Below are 20,198 nucleotides of genomic sequence, written 5' to 3' on the forward strand. Positions count from 1 at the left end.
GAGTACATTTTCAGTAACCAATAAACCGAAACTAAACAGCGTATCTGTGCATTGAAAGCCTGTCACTCAGCGCGCAGTTGTTACGGCAACGGACTGTCTTTGAGTGAGTCATAACCATTCATTCAACAACACGTTCAAAAACGATTAATTAAAAGATAGTAATGAAACAAGGTTAATTATTTTTAACTTTGAGCTCCACTTTTCAAGGCTCAGCTGACCAGCAATGCGTTGCATAGGTAACGCTGAAGCTTCACTTAATAGAGACAAATGGCATTGATTCAATGCGTGACTCACTGAGTTTTGTTTCCCGCGACCGCGAGTTCCTCGCGCTGTGGATGCCGACCAGCGCTGTCGCTGACGCCTTTATTTTAAACGTTAAGAGGATGACAGGACAAATATTTAACTTTCCTTGGACACGGCAACCTTTTCGCGGATATGACTTGACCTTAAAGACAGACGCAGGTAATCGCACGCGCTCAGTCGATCTCTCTCATTCACTGTCTGTTTAGGCTTAAGTGCAAATCCACGAAGCCTCTGTACTACACCATGATAAAACCATGATCACCACGTCTTATTATCATTATTAACTTATTTAACATTCAATACACATGCACGAAGTTCAAAACAAGAAGGGTATAGCCTTATGAAAAAAGAAAACACGTGAATATCGCGGTTGCTGCGGTAACTTGAATTCCTCTACGGTTGGCTTGTCAGTAGCGCGGTACTGCGATATTGCGGTTATCGCGACAGCCCTAGGTTACACCTGCCTGGCGCCCGAACTTACTAACTTTTATTTGAACAATCATTGGTTGATTATTTGAATTTATTATCGGGTTACCACCGTTACAACTAACAGCTGAGATCATCAATCGGCAATCTACTGATATTCCTGCCGTTCCCGGATGTCAGATGTTGAATTTTCTGTCGAATTTGAACCACTGAATTTGTGGAAGCGAATTTGTAAAGCTAAAAAAATGGACCAAAAATTGCTGGTCAAATATTATAGGTTGTATTTTTAAACAGAATGAACATTTTGGAAGTGAAATCTGAAAGGTGAATATGGATTATTGAATTTTTAATAATGAGAACGTGTGTGAAATGTTTTGAATTGAAATATTCACAACCATGTTGAATTTCAGCCCATAAAAATGCAAGCCCTGAAAATACAATGCTTTAAAATGCAAGCAGGGTTAATGCAATGCAAATTTGTTCAACTAGTGCAATTCAACAAGCTTTTTTGTTTCAAAAACATTTTTCATTATTTTACTTCCATAGCGCTTTCTGATTGGACTTTCTGGATTGCGCTGTTCTTCAGGACTGCGGCTCATATAGATAAACCCGCTTTAGAACCTAATTCTATTCTCAGGATATTTTTATACCGTACAATTTATAATCATTTAAATATTGATTGCAAAGGATGGAAATCGACCCAAACAATCTATAAAATAATTTAAATGTGCCTTATCCATCACATTCCGTGGCCGTTATTGGTTCATCATTACCATCATCAGTAACAAAATTAATATTCTTTATTTATATGTATCCGTTCAGAAGGTGCTATATACATCATTATTATTATTAATCAAGTAAACAGAACAGATGTTATAAGCAAAAAGGGAAAAAAACACATTCTGTTAATTTATTCTACTTCTTTCAAAGTACTTCCAGATTTCTTTGATGGAGGCAACAGTTGGATAAAGATTGTAAGCGCATTGGCAAACTAAAAACAGAAACTCTTTGTGAGGCAACCAATGTCTTAAGTAAAAGTGCAAAATAAAACCATGGGTAATTTGTGGGTCTGTGCTGCAATTTCAGATTTCATCAGTCAGGCATGTAGATTATCGCTATTTCAACATGAGTCAGCTCACAAGTAATGCATTGCATTTCAAAAGGGTGCATATGACAACATCATAATAATAAATAAAATATATTTATTTTCTCAAATAGTTTCAGTATTTGGCACAAAAGACAGTGTTTGGCAATGATACAGTGTTACAGGCACTACAGTAAAATAAAGCACTTTGGAAATGATTCTGTAAACTAAACCAAAATGTTCACAGAAGATTAAAAACAAATTCTCTTAGAATTCTTTTGTTTTGCTTTTGTGAAATTGAGGGACTGAAGAGATGAGATTAGCAGAATATACTAGCACTTTGCAACCCCTTTTTGTGAAATAAAGTATGAACTTTAACCATAATTTACAGTATAGATGTGGATATTTGATCTAAACAACATTCCAAATCAAATCCCATGATTAAATTAAGTGGCAGTAAAGCTACACTAACCAGTCTAGAAATAATAATAATAATAATAACAATAATAAAAAAAAAAAACAACACCTGGTGAATGTCTAAACAAATATACAACATAAATCAACCACTAATCTAAATATGAATAAGATAACATCTAAATACTTATTCTATTTGTCTGACACATCTACAAGACTAGAGATAACATAGTAACACATTTAAAAGAGTTCTACAAATTTGAAGGACGTGCGATTCATCATCCGTCCACTAGAGGGGGATAACCAGTAGTGATGAGTCGTTCATTGCGTCTGTCACGTGAAAAATGAACGAAAGACTCGGAAGGTAAAGTAATTATTTATGTTCCCTGTAAATTATTTTTGACTGCATTATAATGATTTCTTAATTCAGAATATGATCAAGATTGCGTAGGTGGATGTGTTCGGGGAATTTGCCTGTTAAAAGTATAACATTTAAAGCCCCTTAAATGAACGAAATGACTCAAAAAAAGATTCGTTCATTTTGATGAACGAGATCGAACAAGAGAGTCAGTAAAATGATCCGAACTTCCCATCACTAATAACCAGCACAAGTTATTAAAGAAACAGTTCATCAATAAATGACAATTCTGTCACAATTAATTCACCCTCATCGTTTCAAGTTCATATCACGTTTTTCTTATTTCTCTTCTTGTTTTTTGTTTTTTTGTTTTGTTTTGTTTTTTTAAGTCAAATGGGTTTCAAATGACGGGGTGAGATAATGACAATAATTGTTTAAAGTATATTTTTTAAATGTATTTATATAATTTTGTGAGGTGAGGTTTTCATTTAGAAATCAACACGAACCTCATTTTCTAACAACTGTTTTTACAGTAAATGTGCACTAACAGTGAAACACACACAGTGAGAGAAATCAAGCCCTTGATACACATCTAGTCTGATGTATTAAGGGTTCTGAATGAAGGATTTGGTGTAAAGTGCTCTCAAAACGTGGAGACTGGTAACCAGCCGAAAGCTTGATGACAATATAGGTGGCTTTAGTCCATTCTGAGAAAAACTAAGTGAGGATGTGGTGACCCCTGGTTTAACACAGCGCAGGGACTCTGATCTTCTACATCCACTGAATTAAACTGAAATGTATACTACTAATGATGAAAAAGATCAGAGAGCCTTCGCTGCATCTGGAAGCAGAGGCCCACATGGAGGATCATTACATTAGCAGGCACACTTGCTCTGGTCTGTGTCCCGCGGCTCTGCCAGGTCGCTGGTGCTGTGACCGTTGGTGCGAACCGTTCCGTCGGGTATCCAGGATTTGTCCACACATCTCTCCATGCGCTTCATGATCAAATCCAGCAGAACCTCCACAGCATGGCTCACATTTTCACCGTTTGCAGCGCTTGTCTCAAAGTACGGGACACTGCATGTAGAAGAAGAAAAATTAAACCGATTCAAACGGAGTTTGGAACTAGGATGTTGCCAAGCTACTAATGTAGTTCTCAAAGCATACAAATAGATATTGGATAAAACAGTGATTTTTTCATTGATATAGTACATTCAATACACATATCACAATCTAAATGCCGTTCACACCAAGAACGATAACTATAAAAATAACTAACTATGACTATATTAGTATCCACAATAACTTAGTTTAGTATAAGTACACAATGTAGTTTTGTAGTTTGCCACTTTAAATGCTTAAGTTTTTAAGGCAGGGTGGATTCTGATTGGCTGTCAATGTTTTTATCGTTCATAAAGTGGAAAAAATTGTTCGGAAAGTGATTTCAACAATATTGTTTCTATGTGCCATCATCCACTCTGAGCTACTAGTTAAAAATAATATTAATAAAAATAATTATGATATACTACATTATATATATTTTTTTTAATATTATAATATAGTAGGCTATAACATAAGATTGTTTTTAAATGTTTTTGAAAGAAGTCTCTTATGCTTACCCGACTGCATTTATTTGATCAAAAATACAATGAAAACAGTAATATTGTGAAATGTTCTTATACTTTAAAATAACTTATTTTAGAAAACATTTTTTGTATGAATACGTTTTAAAATGAATTTAGCTTAATAGTCCCAGCTTAATGTGAACTGGAGGCTTAAAAGATATAATGTCTTTAAACGATAGGGTATATCGCAGCCACTGCACTTGGCAGGAGTTACGTCCTGCGTGGGTGGCTAGCATAGAAGTCGCTACCCTCAGACGTCTTCAACTGAGGGCAGAGCTGCATGGTTCAGACCTGTTGGCTTCACTGGGTTTTCAAGTGGGCACCCTACTTCACCGGTGTTTCATCAACTAGCCCACGACACCTCAATGTGGCTTGACAGCAGAACCAGCATCCTGGAACTGCTCCCTCGGTCATTCAAGACTTCACCACTCAGCTCTGACCCCCGCCCTCTCTGCCAGCCTGGTTTAGCCACCACTCGCTCCTCTTCAACCACAGCCATCTGGATGCTGTCTCTGCCTGCTTTGATATATTGTTCACCAGGTTCTTGCGGGTTGCCCCTCTAACCCCAAGAGTCCCCAATGCTCTGCAAAGTGACCATCCCTTTCCGGTCCTTTGCCCTTGCCTCCTTACAGCTTGCTCGGGTGATGACTCCCAGGCCCAGCCTCCCCTGGGTCACCGTGCCCATGATGTCTGCATGTTGTAAGCGCTCCTCCGCTTCCCTCAGAGCTCCGCTGGCCTTTCACTTCTGTCCCGTCTTCATTACGATGTTGGCCTATCGCACAGCCTGATCATCACTGTCGCGCAACATCATGACCAACTTTGGCTGTCTTAAATTCCTCCACGACTGATGTAATTGGCAATTGCAGTTTGCCCCCTGAGCTGTATAGCCCTATAGACCAAAAACTTTTGGGGACAGACAGCCACCTCCTGAGAAAGCTGTTAATTCTCCTTTCCGAAGCCTCCACTGTTGTCAATGGGACCTCATACACAAGCAGTGGCCACAGTAGCCTTGGAAGGATGCAGTGTTGGTAGCCCCATACCTTGTACTTGCCGGGCAGGCCACTCCTCTCCAGGGCTTTCAGCCATTCTTCTGCTTGGTTGAGCATCTCCTTCACGCTTGCTTTGTCAGTCAGGTCAGCTCTATACCACCTCCATAAGCTCTTTACTGGTCTCTCTGTGACTGTTGGGATGGTATCTTCACCAATCTTAAACCGGAAGCGGTCCTGCACACGGCCCCGCTTCAGGACCAAGCTTCTCGATTTTGAGGGTTTGAACTCCATCCTTGCTGCTGTGGTGAGCTCTACCAAATCTTCCAAGATCCATCTGCCCTCTGGGACTGACCTCGCTGTTATTGTCAAGTCGTCCATAAAGGCCCTGACTGGGACCTGTTGGACTCCACTTGACAGCACAGCTCCCCGTCTAGGCTTCTCCACTGACTTGACGAGGAGGTTCATCGCCGCTGTGAACAGAATCACAGAGATGGTACATCCGGTCACGATTCCGACCTCCAATCTCTGCCAGTTGGTAGTAGTGCCCGAAGTAGTTCCAGAGAAGCAGCTGTACCTTCTGGGGGACGTGATAGGCTCTGAGTGTGTGATTGACCAACTTGTGCGGCACTGTGCCATAAGCATTTGTTAGGCCAAGCCACAGGACTGCTAGATCTCCCTGGTTCCTCTTAGCGTCCTCGATGATCTTGAAGATGACGCTGTTGTGTTCAGTGCAACCGGGGACTCCTGGTACTCCGCCTTTCTATACAGAGGTGTCAATATACTGTACTTCTTGTTAACCAAAAACAGGGTCAGCCTCTTCACCAAGATTCCGAAGAACACCTTCCCCTCCACATTCAACAGCGAGATTGTGCAGAAGTCTTTCAAACTGGAAGAGTCCTCCTGCTTGGGGAAGAAGCACCCCTCGGCAATAAGAAAACTGTCTGGCAGATGGTTCTTCCTCCACACTACCTTAAGTAGCCTCCAAAGACGTCTCCTCAGCCTCTCACAGTTCTTGTTAACTCTGTACGGAATTCCATTCGGGCCTGGTGCAGATCTTCCCCTTGCCTTTCGGATGAAGTCGTTGACTTCCTGCTATCTGGGCTCTCCGTCATCAAAGGAGATGGTCAGCTCCTCTAGGCTGCACAGCTTTCCTTCCACGTCGAGCTCTTCCTCTCACCTTGGGTCACTGTGCACTTTACGGAGGTGCTCTTCTACCTCCTCCGGGGTCTTTAGCACTCCTGATCGTTTAACGCCAAGAATCCCTGACAGGTACTTGAAGGGTCTTTTGTGAACTTGACCCTCTCCTTTTCCCGCCTCCTTCTATCCCTTCGCTGGCTCTCCGCTCGGCGCAAGGTTTGTATGCGCTCCCTTAGGTTCTCTCGCATCTCTTTAATGGCAGGTTTTTCGTCTTCAGGAGCCTGCCGAAAAACCTTCTTCAGTCTTCTCAAATGGCCTCTGAGTTCTGCAATTTCTTGAGTGCCTGTTCTCTCCAGCACGCTGCAGCCTATGGTCTGTCTCTGCTCTTTTTCAAAGCGCTCTACTCCCATGTTCCAGATGATGGTGGACATTGCCTTTATCTTCCTGCCAATGTGACCCGCGAGACAGACTCCAGGACTTGGTCTATTTCCCTGTCGAAAGACTCCACAGACTTTCCTGGCTTCTGCTGTTAGCCACAGCACTAGCTTTTTCCTCTTTTCCTCTCCCTCAATGGCCCGAACTTGCTGACCTGTTTCCTGGCTGGCTTGCCTCTCTTGATGTTGCTGGTCATCTGATACACTGTAGGTATTTGAGGGAATGCTGACTCCTCCGTTGTGTGCATGGAGATTCTGGGTGCATGGAGATTCGTTGCACACAACTGTGTCATAAACAGCCATCCTACTCTGGTGTATCTTCAGACCCCTATCGCCTTTGCAGACCTTTCCACACCTACAGACTCTAGTTATTCCGTTGTTCTGAACCGTTGTCCTTTGATCGTCATCCATGGTCATATCAGTTGTCTGTCCTGTAGGTCGCTCATCCTCCCCCGCTCTCGCACGACCTTGGTGGTATCTTACAATAAACTTTTCCATAGCGTCTTGAGTTGGGTTCCTCCTCACGGAGGAAGTGCTTTGGCTTGCCAAGCCTTGGCACCCCGTTTCTGGTCTTCCCCAGATGCCAGCAGTCTCTCCCTGCTGTCACCACTCTTCCGTGGTAGCCAACTAGTTTTTCCTAGTGGTCACTGGGTCACCAGATGTGGAATGTCTTTAAAGGGTTACTTCAGGATTTAGCATTAAGCTTTGTATTAGTAGAAAACCTGTAGTATTTTCGAATTACCATGCTTTTCACCCTCATATCCCCCTGAGACAAGAGATTTATGTATTTTTTGTCTGGAAAAAATCCTCCGATGACGCAAAAATCGTCATTTTGCGTCATCGGAGGATTTTCTGGACAGAGGCTAAAGACTACAGCCAGTAGATGGCGTTGTTCCGCATGTTTTCAGCCCGCCCATACAGGGTGGGATCTCACTCACAGAATGTACACAGTGTCACTGTCAGCCTCTTTCTTTGGAAGCTAAGCTAGCAGGCTCTTGTTCTGTGGAGAAAGCTGAATAGTAGGAGAAAGCTGAGTAAGTAACCATCCTCCTTTTCCCGGACTTGTCCGGCGGGCGAGATCGTTCAAAATGTCCGGGATTCAGCTTTTGCTTTCTGCGGTCGCCATTCATTGTTTACATGCACACCTTTCAATCTAACTGAATTCATTCCGATTGGTGAATGTGAATGTAGTGTTTACATGAACGCTAAACAAGTGATCGGTTGATGTGCGTTTTACCATTGCTAAGAAAAATTCCCGCTCCTCCGTGAGAGATGCGAGACCCGGCGCGTCTCAGTAATGACGCCACCGCCCTCGCGCTGTTCTCCCGCGGCCGTCAGCCTCGTCCTGCTCGCCACAGTAAGCATGATGAATGAATGGCGACTGTAGAACGCAAAAGCCGAATCCCGGACATTTTGTACGATCTCTAAATCCCTCGCAAACTCATCACGTAGGCTAGCTTTGTTGTTTACAACTGCGCACTCTTACCGGTAGGCGTGGCCTCCTAAGGCAGCGAAGCAAGTGCATTCTGGGAGTTGTTGTCTTTCATCCACATAAGCCAAAAATACATTTTCTGGCTTTTCTCAGTCTAGAAAGCTCCAAATTCAAAAATGTCTTCACATTTCTTCTACTTAAATGACCTATTTTAAATACACATTCATCTTCCCAGAGGTGAAGTATCCCTTTAAATGATAGGGTATATCGCAGCCACCGCATTTGGCAGTTGGAAAGGATATAAAGTTCACTAGCTGAAGACATTACTGTAGCCATACCCATTAATAGACACAGTACTTCCTTGAAAATAAATTACAGCACAGCGCTACAACAACCATAACGAAATGACCCTGACAATAGATAATGCTTTAAAATGAACTCTGTTAGAGAGCTACATATGGCAATTTATCTGTTCAGTAAAATACCTTACTCGCCCGTACAACATTTCAGATCCCTCAGTTCTCGTCATACCTGAAAAGGCAAGCCAATGTTGATTTTTGTTTTATTACGTGCTTTGTCGCGTTCTCTTTTTGCCAGCAGACTCTCCCCTCTGTTCTGTTTTTTTTTTTTTTTTTTTTTAATGGGTTATTCCCAGGACGTTCAAGCTTTAGCATACTCCATGTCAACCATTCTCACCCGTTGGGACAACTATGTCACTCCCACAACATGCACACAAAGTAGCCGGAGCAACTTTTCTCTATTTATGGATATGACGGGACACGCACAGATATGACGCTAGTACGTAATTTCCTGTGAAAACCATCCCGTCTGGTCTAAAATATAAACACTAATAATAGGCTTACCACAGTGAATCAGGGTAAGACATAGTATGTTTTGGAAGAATAATTAATGATGTATTGACAATTTTTTTTCAAAGGGACACTCTGTTACTTTTTTTGTTCCAAAAAATAATAAGTCAAAAGCCCTATTTGGACGGTAATTGTTTCTCATGTAAGGTATTTTCAACATTTGCAGGGGTTAGTCAGTGATTTTATTGCCATCCGAATCCAGAATATCAGTGTTTATCTCCCACCACCCGCGTAAAAATCCCCGGCCAAATTACCTTATGTTTTTTGAAAAACACCAAGGTTGTGTGGGGTTTACAAGTACGATGTACACTTCTATTACTGAAATGCTGGAAAATTTTTACAAGAACAATACTTCATCACAGATCCACCTCAGTGAACACAAAGGAGAAAGAGAAAAAGCGTGAAACATTTGAAATGGGCAGTTATTGTGGCAGCAATATGATACAATTTTAAAATATGTAGGCTATAATACACAACATTAAAAATACAAATCAAGCAGCTTTATTTTTACCTCAAGTAAATAAGAGGCTGCATTAACTTGTTTCCGCTAATTTCCATATTTTTAAAATGACATCCTTTTGAGATAAAACTGATATAAGAACCATTTCGAATTTAGGGTACGCGCGTCTAGCTTCCCATTTTTTTTTTTTTTTTATAAATAGAACATTATTTTCCTATTATTAAATTAAATATAAATGTATTCGTATTATGCCAAGCATATGCAATTTTATTTACAGCAGATAATCATATGACTGACAACGTGAGCAGTGTAACGACTGAGACCAAATCAGACACAATTATTTGGTATATGTACCATAAAAATCTTCAAACTTCACTCTGGGATCTGTGGTCCCATCCCCCCAAACAGGGCAAGATGGTCCTAGTTGTCATGGCCACGATCAGATAAGGTTTTATGGGTGTTAAAAGAATGTGACCACATGCTCGAGAGAGAGACAATGGGAAGACAGAAACAATCTTTAATACAGACTTTTCTGCATTAATCATAGACGAACTGATCTATAAATAAACATGCATCCCAGAAACGTTGTGAATGATTTACTGTCTTGTGTTGTGTCTTTTAATACTATTATCTGTTGATACTGTTGGGAACTTTTTATTCCTTCATCGAAGCAAAAACCAGGAGACTTGAGATGGATCTTATAAGCAGAAGAGATTTATTCTTCCGAGTCTGTAGTTCATCAAGTCCGTAGTTCATCATCATCAAGTCTAACTCATAATACAGTATTCATTGTAATTATACTTTTCAAAGAGGGGAGGGATTACATAGAGGTGGAGACTCTGAATAAAGCATGTAAATGAGTATACAGGTTAAGGAACCCGCCCCAGACTCCAGCGTGTTACCAGTCTCAATCCAATAAGCATAACCATTCAAACGCATATGTGCTAATCCAATCAGCCTAACGATTCAACGTCTGGACTGTGGCTCTGGCTCCAAGAGCCATTAAAGTCAATAGGTTAGTGTCTCCGTGATCTGACTCATTTAACTTACAAAGGAAAAACAGGTCTGGCAGGAATTTCTTGCTGTAAACTCAATAATCACTTTCTCAGTTTATATACTTTTGTAGTGAATAAATTTGTAATACAACAATACTATTATCTCTTTGATACTATATATCTTATTACAGAACCCCACGCATACCATGTTTGGTCTCTATAAATTGGTACTTTGAAGATCGAAATGATTGTGTACATGATATGCCAATAGCTATGCTACATATTAGTATTACAAGAATCTTTCTTAGTTTTGTCATCAGAAACCAATCCAGTGTGCCATTGCAAATGAGCACGCTTAGGACAAAGACTCATAAATCTTGCCCACAGAGGAAACTCCCGCCAGAATGTCCACCCTTCTCATTGGTAAAGCAAACCCGGAGAGGTGGGACCTTTCTCAGGCTTTATTAGAGACAGTCCACAGTGACCTCCCCCTTCTTAGCTCTTCTCACCCGGCCGCAACACTGCTTCTGCTGATACTGGGGGAAACCACCCACTGGGGCCCCAGGGCCCAGCAGGCCGTGAGCACCGTCTGCCATGCTTTCATGCTCCTAAAGGGAGTCAGACTGCCTTTTCTTCAATCCAGAAAACTACAACCTTACCATCACTGAATGGGCAACGATCAACTCTTGGCCTTCTCGATACGGTCAGGATGCCATGCTGTCCAGCGTGGCCTCAACAGGCCCCCGGGCTGCAGGCTTCGACTCACAACAGCCATGTGCTCACTCAGGAGAGAGAAGACTCTCTCAACCACAACAGCGTCGAAACCACCATGCAAGTTCTTCATATCTTCTCCCTCCAGCAGAGAAGAAAACGATTGCAACTTATACAGTGACATTTGACACTCACGGACCCATCAACGAACTCAATTTTCAACCACTTCACGATTTGTAGACTGCACAGACCATGCAAGTATCAATTTAATGAGGGGCTCTAAAAATGATAAGCTGATGGTTCTTTTCATAGTTAAATAGATCTTTTCCATAGTTCTATTTCCTTCTTCCAGTTCCATATCACTCACCCTTTTACCTATGCATGTATGTATGTATGTATGTATGTATGAATGTATGTATGTTTGTTTAGTTTTAGTTATGTTTGTGAGTTAGTTAATAAAACTTGTGCACAATATGTATTTGGTTTCTGATTCTCTGCTTGCAACAAAGTCCATTTTACGATCTTGATCTTGTTACATGCTCTAAGCGCTGTACATGCTAAGAAATAATTATTTTTCGGTGGCCATGATACACTTTTCTTAGAATAAATGAATAATCAAAAGAGTTCATTGGAACTGATTAATTGATTGTAATATTAACTTAGCTACCTCAAGTTAATCTAATTAACAGACCCAAATATTAATAATTAATCATAATTGGTAATTATAAGTTATTATTAATATTTCCCCTTTGAGCTAATTTGTTACAGCAGCGTGTTTGCGGGTTAGTGGGATTACAAAACTCCCCCACTGTCAATAAATCCAAATGCATGAGTTTTATCACTAAGGTGCAATTTTTTTTTTTTTTTTACAGACGTCCACATGAGAAGCAATTACCGTCCGAATAGGGCTATAGAGCAAAAAAGATTGAGAACCCCTGCAGTCATAGATTCAAATGTCTCTATTGAGACCACAACATTCTTTTAAATAGACTAGAAAATGATGTTGGCATTAGTGGAATTGCATTAGCATGGTTTAAATCATACTTATCTGACCGTTATAAGTTTGTAGCAGTAAATGAAGAGATGTCTTATCGATCAAAAGTTCAGTATGGCATACCACAAGGCTCAATACTAGGACCGTTGCTGTTCACTCTGTACATGCTACCCTTAGGAGATATCATTAGGAAGCATGGCATTAGTTTTCACTGTTATGCTGATGATACGTAGCTCTATATTCCTTCACGCCCTGACGAAACTTACCAATTCACGAAATTAATGGAATGTATAGCTGATATAAAGTATATATAGTAATTTCCAACTACTTAATTCTGAAAAAACAGATTCTAATTTTTGGACAAAAAACGTCCACATGTAATAACCTAGAATACTGTCTAACACTGCTCTGTCAAGTCTTCGTCGTCGGTTAGGAACCTGGGTGTGCTCTTTGATACCAATCTTTCATTTGAAAGCCACGTTTCTAGTATCTGTAACACCGCATTTTTTTCATGACATCAAGGCTAGATTATTGTAATGCTATTATGGGTGGTTGCCCTGCACGCTTAATAAATAAACTACAGCTGGTCCAAAATGCAGAAGCTAGAGTTTTTACCAGAACCAAGAAGTATGTCCACATTAGCCCAGTTCTGTCAACACTGCATTGGCTCCCTATTAAACATTGTATACATTTTAAAATATTGCTGATTACTTACAAAGCACTAAATGGTTTAGCTCCCCAGTACTTGAGCGAGCTCTTAACGCATGATAGTCCTTTATGTCTATTGCGAACTCAAAATTCTGGCCAGTTGATAATACCTAGAATATCAAAATCGACTGCTGGCAGTAGATCCTTTTCCTATTTAGCACCAAAACTTTGGAACAGTCTTCCTAACATTGTCCGGGAAGCAGACACACTCTGTCAGTTTAAATCTAGATTAAAAACACATCTCTTAAACCTGGCATACACATAGAACAATATACATTCCTATGATTCAAATCAGTTAAATGATTATTAGGCTGCCCAGGAACACTTCCTATAACACCTGATGTACTCACTACATCATAAAAAGAACGGCATCTACGCTAATTTTAATCTTTCTGTTTATTCTGAGGTTAACTGTAATCAGCCGGACCCGGGCCGTATCCAGATCAGATGGTGGACCTGCGCCTAGGCACGACCACAGCGCATCCCTGAAGTGTCAGCAGAGGTGGTCAACTAGACTCCCCCTGTGAAGGCCTAATCGACACGACAGCCATCAGCACTGATCCTCAAACAAACTCGTCTCCATACGCGCATGATGACTCCGATCTTCAACCAGATGGAACTAGATAATATAATGCTCCAATCCAATCTGACTTCTGACCTGTAATGCTGCCTGAATCATAATCATACACTTCGTTCGTTCGTTGGCCAGAGGAGAACTGGACCCCTGACTGAGCCTGGTTTCTCCCAAGGTTTTTTTCTCCATTCTGCCACCCGATGGAGTTTTGGTTCCTTGCCACTGTCGCCTCTTTCGCCTTTCTTCGCCTTTGTCGCCATTGGCTTTTGGCTTGCTTAGTTGGGGACATTTAATTTTATATTCAACAATATTATTACAACATTATTTTCCTGTTATCTCTGTAAAGCTGCTTTGAAACAATCTGTATTGTAAAAAGCACTGTATAAATAAAGCTGACTTGACTTGACTATTGTTTGTACAAAGACAAGCCTGGGAGGAGTTTAGATGTGAGGATCAGTCAACACAATCGATGTACACTATGATAACATTTAACAGATGAGTCACTGCAAACTCACTGCACACTGCTGAGAACTAGGGATAAACACATTGTCAACATTATTGACAACGACAAATTTACACTCTTGAATAGTTGCTTGATCTCACGAGATCTAACATGATGTAACCACTATAGCCTGTCGCAATTAACACTGTGAGACATTATAACTAAAAGCAAGTGCTTTTCTAAACTGAAGACTCCTCACATTAACACAGTAAATATTAGCTTTTCGGTATACCGCCATCTTAAAGTGTCACATTTAACGAGAGATGCCCTCATCTTAGGCAAACACGGTACAGACACGGCCCTTAAAACAAACATCCTTGGAGTCGCCCGCACCCTGTGAACACGTATGAAGACCTACATTGAGATACGACTTGCACACACCAGCAAATCATTTCCCATGTCACGTTACTGCATGACTCAGACAAACCCGTACAACTTCCCTAGTATTTCATGTAATTTTATCACCACAATCAAATTAGTATGTGATGACCTCATAACTAACTAGCCAGCAGTCCCCTGCTTCATAACTTGATCCAGCACCACTGCATCCGAATACTACGAAACCTAAATACTTTCAATCAACAGATCATTCCACAGGCAAAGTAGTGAAGCATTCCGTCCTAAAGTCAACAATAAAAAAACTATTGCTTTTCAAAGCAGGCAAGGTCATGTGTGACAGATACAGGGCAAGTTTCTTCAGGTTTGATGGATCAGGTGAATGGGGCGTCTCACCCATATTTTTCTGCCAGTTCTCGTGCATTGTCTGCTTTCACTGCGCGCTGGTCCCCCAGGTCGGATTTATTTCCACACAAGACAATGTCGGGATTCTCGCAGTACGCATGTGTTTGCAGCTGACCTGCACAAGACAACACAGAAGTCCATTAGTAATTATTATTTGAAAAATGATTTATAATCATAATGATAATAACTAGCAGCTTACAGTGGTTACCCATCTAATAATAATAATAATTATTATTATTAGATGGCCAATCACTATTATATATATAGAAAGTATATATATATATATCACTAAAAATATTTTTTTACAAATATTTTATTTTTTTGTTATTTTATTATAAGAAAATGTGCAACCACTCTAAGCTGCTAGTTAATACAGTTCATCAAATTATATTAAATTCTTTTTTTAAATACCTTTTATTATTCTTACAATTAGATGGGCAACCACTCTAAGCTGCTAGATAAAAATAAAAATAATTTTTGGGAGGATAATTTGTAAATTTGTTGCAAATAATTTGTTGCAAAAATAAACCATTTATGAAGAAAATGTATGTAGCTACACTTTAAATGTGGTAAAAGAAAGTAAATGTATTAAAACAAAATAAGGTCTGCCGTGTGTATATGTATGTGTCTCATGTGTTCGTTTCAGTGAGTCTGGTCTCAGTAAGGTATGAAGGACTTACTCATCCAGTTCCGCACATTAAGGAAGCTCTGCTCACTCGTGAGGTCAAAGAGCAACAGGAAGCCCATAGCATCCCTGAAGAACGCTGTGGTCAAACTCCGAAATCTGCATAAGCGTTTAGAGGAGAAGACACGAGTCACACAACAGTGAAAAAACAGTCAGAACATTAAATAAAACCTCATAGACAATTTCTTTCATTGAGTGCATGTTAGGAAGTAAAGCACAAGTACTGATCTGCACTCACCTCTCCTGTCCAGCTGTATCCCACAGCTGAATGTGGATCCTCTGACCTCTCCCGGCTGTGCCATCAGGACAGTTGGATTTGTACACCTTATTTAGAGACCAGTAAGAGACTATATTAGTGCATAATAGTGCTTGAATATCCTTGTCACTTCGACAAAGTAACTATATTCTCTGCAGAAAATGTGAGGTTTGCCTAATGCAAGATGTACTACCACATTGCTACAGTTGTTGTGGTGGTTACCAGGGTGTTACTATGTGTTTTTTTAGTACATTGGTATGCAGTTCCAGGAAACTTGAATTTCCTTTTGACTTAGTTAAACACAACCACAAAATGCACACTTGATGATTCAGTGCTGGAAGTGTCTCATTAGTAGTATGACTCTTGATCGTGTGGCCCTGAACGATCAGCATTTTTTTTATGTCTTAAGTGCTGAAGTGTTTGTTCTTAAGGAGGGATCCCTGCTCTATTATGCCGAATGAAGGTGGGAGGATCCTGCCATTCATTATTCTCCTAAAACACACACACAATCTGCTCTACTGAATTCACATTTCCGTATCTATACCAGCCATCCCGATTCAGTTTTCTCAAAGCAAGTGTTCAGTCAGTTCTTTTTACCATTGCATGGTTTTGAGTGCAACAGTCTGGATGTAAACATCTCATTATTTTTTTCAAAGGGAATTGGAAAGATTTTTCACAATAACTTATAAACCATTAAAGACAGACCTACTGTAAGCTACGAAGTTGTTAAAGGGATAGTTCACCCACAATTTAAAACTTTGTCATCATGTTGTTCCAAACCTGTATGAGTTTCTTTCTTCTGTTGAAAACAAAAGAAAATATTTTGAAGAATGTTGGTAACCAGACAGTTGACGGTAGCCATTGACTTTCATAGCATTTTTTTTCCTACTATGGAAGTCAATGGCTACCGTCAACTGTCTGGTTACCAACATTCTTCAAAATATCTTTTGTGTTCAACAGAAGAAAAAAAGCTCATACAGGTTTGGAACAACTTGAGTAAGTAATGACAAAATGTTCCTTTTTTGATGAATTATCCCTTTAATCAATGGTATATGCTTTTGTGGAAGTTTTTCAAAATAGTATGTTGAATTAAAAACAAATATATATTTTATATAAATACCATTTTATATAATTACCATTGTCTGTCTGAATACTCGATTCTGATTGGCTGATTGGCTTAAACTACCGTTTAATGCACAGGTAGTTCTAAGTCAGTTCAATCACAGTTGAAGCACACACACGTCATTCGCAGACAAAGCGGAGATCGCGCTACGCACAGAAAAATTCAGGAGCACAGAAACTCATCAACGCTGCCCTGCGACTTTTATTAATAAAATAGTTTCACTACTGAATCGCTACATTATCTCAGCAACAAGGGATTACAACGCTATACTGAAGTAATTAAACTCACAGCATCCGCAAGTACGAATCTCTCATCTCATTCTCTCTCTCGATAATTAATTAAAATAAATGCTTTATTTATAAATTTATTTATAAATTTATTTATTCATTCAAATAAATGTAATCTTAAGCACAACTTTAAAATAATATTTTAAATATTATATAGATTTAAAATAATATGTTGAAAAATACAATTATTTATTCAATCATGTTTAACAGTGGAATTCCTGGTAAAAGTCATGACGTGATTGTCACACGCTTAAACTACAAAATATATATAAACTACAAAGGTAAATATTTGTATGAACAAAAAAAGATAAAACAACTGAGACATAAACTGAACAAATTTAACAGACATCTGATGAACAGATTTAAAATAATAATGAGTCCCTGATCAAAGTGGGGCCAATATCAAAAGTAGCATCAGTCAGTATGCGTTTTACTGTGTCCCTGTAGCACTGTCTCACATTACAAACATTGCAGTTTATAGCTCTGGCCACATCTGCAGTCCTCAAACCTCCTGCAGCAGGACTATCATGTTCACACAACCCTCAGAGACCCTGGGCACCTTTCTCCTGGTGTTGTTCAGAGTCAGTAGAAAGGGCTCTTTAAATCTAGTTAAGGCAATTTTGTAGAGGCAAGCAATACAAGCTAGCTTTGAAAGCATAACCCAGTTAACAAAGAACATTCCCCTAATGTTAGTTTTTGGTTCCCGTTTGGTTATTTTTTTGAAACCAAATACTAACATCAGGGGAACGTTCTTTTTAGGTTTTATTTTTATGTAACCATAAATTAATATTCCCAGAACGTTGCAGGGTGGTTACTTTTAAATAACCTAAAAATAACTTATAAAGAACGTTCCCTAATGATTATTTTTAAGTTATTTTTTGCAACCATAAAACAACATTTCCAGAACGTTGCTGGAAGGTTATTTTTTGAATAACCTAAAACCAACTTAAAAATAACCATTAGGGAACGTTCTCTATAAGTTATTTTTTTAGCCATCATAAAATAACGTTCCCAGAACGTTGCAGGGTGGTTACTTTTAAATAACCTAAAAATGAAAATACAATAATAAATTTATGTTTGTATTCTTTGAATGTACGCTCTCCAGCACACACTCTTCTCCAGCAGCACGCACTTCTCCTCACCTCACAAAATGTTTTTTACCCTCATGTCCAGAATTGACTGGAATCAATTGTAAGACTGTAGTACCACATACTGCCCTGTCACTGAACGGCACATCAGGGACCAAACGCTGCATATTAGGCTATATATCTGTATCATGTCTTATAAGGGTACAGAGAGTTATAAAATACTATGAAAATCCGGACAAAATAATACAAATAAAGAAACCATGTCATTAAGAGTGGAACACCATGTACTCAGCTCACTGAGGAAAAAAATGTTAGGCAATCAGGCACAGTTTTTCAAGGTTTACCCTTACATACACATTGTTGGGCCATAATCTTTTAGTCAAGAAAAAAACAAAACACTATAATTACACAACAGTTTTGAACAGTTTTATTAAAATAGGAACAAACAGAACAAACCAAAGTTTTCAGGATATTTTATTTGATTATCAAATAATACCTTATGTAAATGCTGCGCGACTTCGACGTGTTTTAATGGGCATGTGCACTGAACATTCGAGTTGCATTTGAACAGACTGCATTTGAACTGGAGTCTGGAGCTGCAGAGGGCGTTACCATGGAAACGGGGTGGCAGCTCAACTAACACAGAAAGCAACTCCGTCTCTCATTGTTGTTTTCACTACTTTCAGATAAGTTTAGTCCCCAAAATTACACAAATAATACATACAAATGTTTCTGACACATTCTTTCATGTAAATGACACGCTTCCGTTGAATATTTACTTTATAGAAATGATTTAGTGTCTTCGGGAAAAGTCTGTTAGCATCTCAACCGTAACTAACTAGAGGTAGGTAAACTATAGACTTGAGCTGTAAGTTTAGGCTTTTAATCACATCATATGTGTAGATGAGAGATTTTGATAGTTTTGTAAAGGTTTTGCTGGCAATTTTTCAATGTGTGAATGGAAGTAAACTAATTTATTTTAATATAAATATTCACTGGACGGTTAATTCATAGTTTTCACGTGACGTTACACGACTCACACCATTATAGGAACGCCCACCTGGAGGGCAAATGAAAGGGGTGTTATAATGCCTTATGCCTAGTATTAACATGAATGTCACACAACCGCTTAATGCACAGGTAGTTCCAAGTCAGTTGAATCACCGTTTTATATTGTCACGCCCGGCTTTGCCGTGCTGGGTGTGCTCACTCCAACATGGACAGAATATGTTTTGGCCGTCTCTCTCCCCCCAATCTGAAGGGGGAGCTGTCTGTTTTCGGTCCATCTGACAGCAGCTGATTGGCCGGACTGTTTAAAAACATCTGCCAGCACTAGCGGCGCCAGGATTTTTATTGTAGGTGGGCCTCCAGAAAACTGGATGGGCCAGTTAAAATATCACGGGGGCATGCGTCGAGCACTTCTACGAGTGTTTATTTTTTCTCGTTTGTGATCTTGTTGGCCTTTGCCTTTCTTTTAAGCTGCTGCACAAACACAGTGTGCTCCTCTTCCGCCACGGGAATGGAAAAGTGCGCGCAGGCGGGCCGGATGAGAGCCTTGTCACCAAAGGTGTCTGACCGTGGCAAGCAGGCAGCAGCGGCTCTCATAAAGCCATATGTGTCGGGCTTGAAACGAGTGTTCAGCTCCATCATCTGCTTGTCCAGTATGTCATTCCATAATTTCTGTAGGTCCGAGTTTTGCTGTACAGGTGATGATTTACCCAGAGTAGAATCAACGTGCGTATTGGCTAACCTGGCCGGCAACTTCCTCTTGCGTGATCCACTGATATCCCAGCGCACAATCTCATGTTTATTCATCAGCTCATCTGTCAGTGCCATTACTTTATCAAATGCATCATTTTCATTCCTGAATTGTGTGTAGCTGTCCTTGAGCCCTTCAATCAGATCAATAAAATCTGTAACTGATAGTGTGGAAGATTGCAAGCCCTTAGTGGCGTAGTCGCTGACTTCAAATAACTGGTTGAATGTGACAAGCAGAAACAAAA

At 39.8% G+C, this 20,198-nt stretch overlaps 1 protein-coding gene across 1 annotated transcript in view; it reads right to left on the minus strand.

The window, feature by feature from the left end:
- Window positions 1-1,911: 1,911 nt before the first annotated feature.
- The window catches only part of rab27a (RAB27A, member RAS oncogene family), a 45,161-nt gene continuing 26,874 nt past the window's right edge, over window positions 1,912-20,198 (minus strand). Inside the window, exons 3-6 of the mRNA XM_079873764.1 lie at window positions 15,680-15,765; window positions 15,437-15,540; window positions 14,748-14,871; window positions 1,912-3,662 (exon numbers count right to left, since the gene is read on the minus strand). Of these exons, the coding sequence (XP_079729890.1) occupies window positions 3,461-3,662; window positions 14,748-14,871; window positions 15,437-15,540; window positions 15,680-15,765 (516 nt within the window). The 3' untranslated portion in view covers window positions 1,912-3,460. The remainder of the gene's footprint in view (window positions 3,663-14,747; window positions 14,872-15,436; window positions 15,541-15,679; window positions 15,766-20,198) is intronic.

Source organism: Squalius cephalus (assembly GCF_949319135.1).
Source record: "Squalius cephalus genome assembly, chromosome: 6".
NCBI lineage: Eukaryota > Metazoa > Chordata > Actinopteri > Cypriniformes > Leuciscidae > Squalius > Squalius cephalus.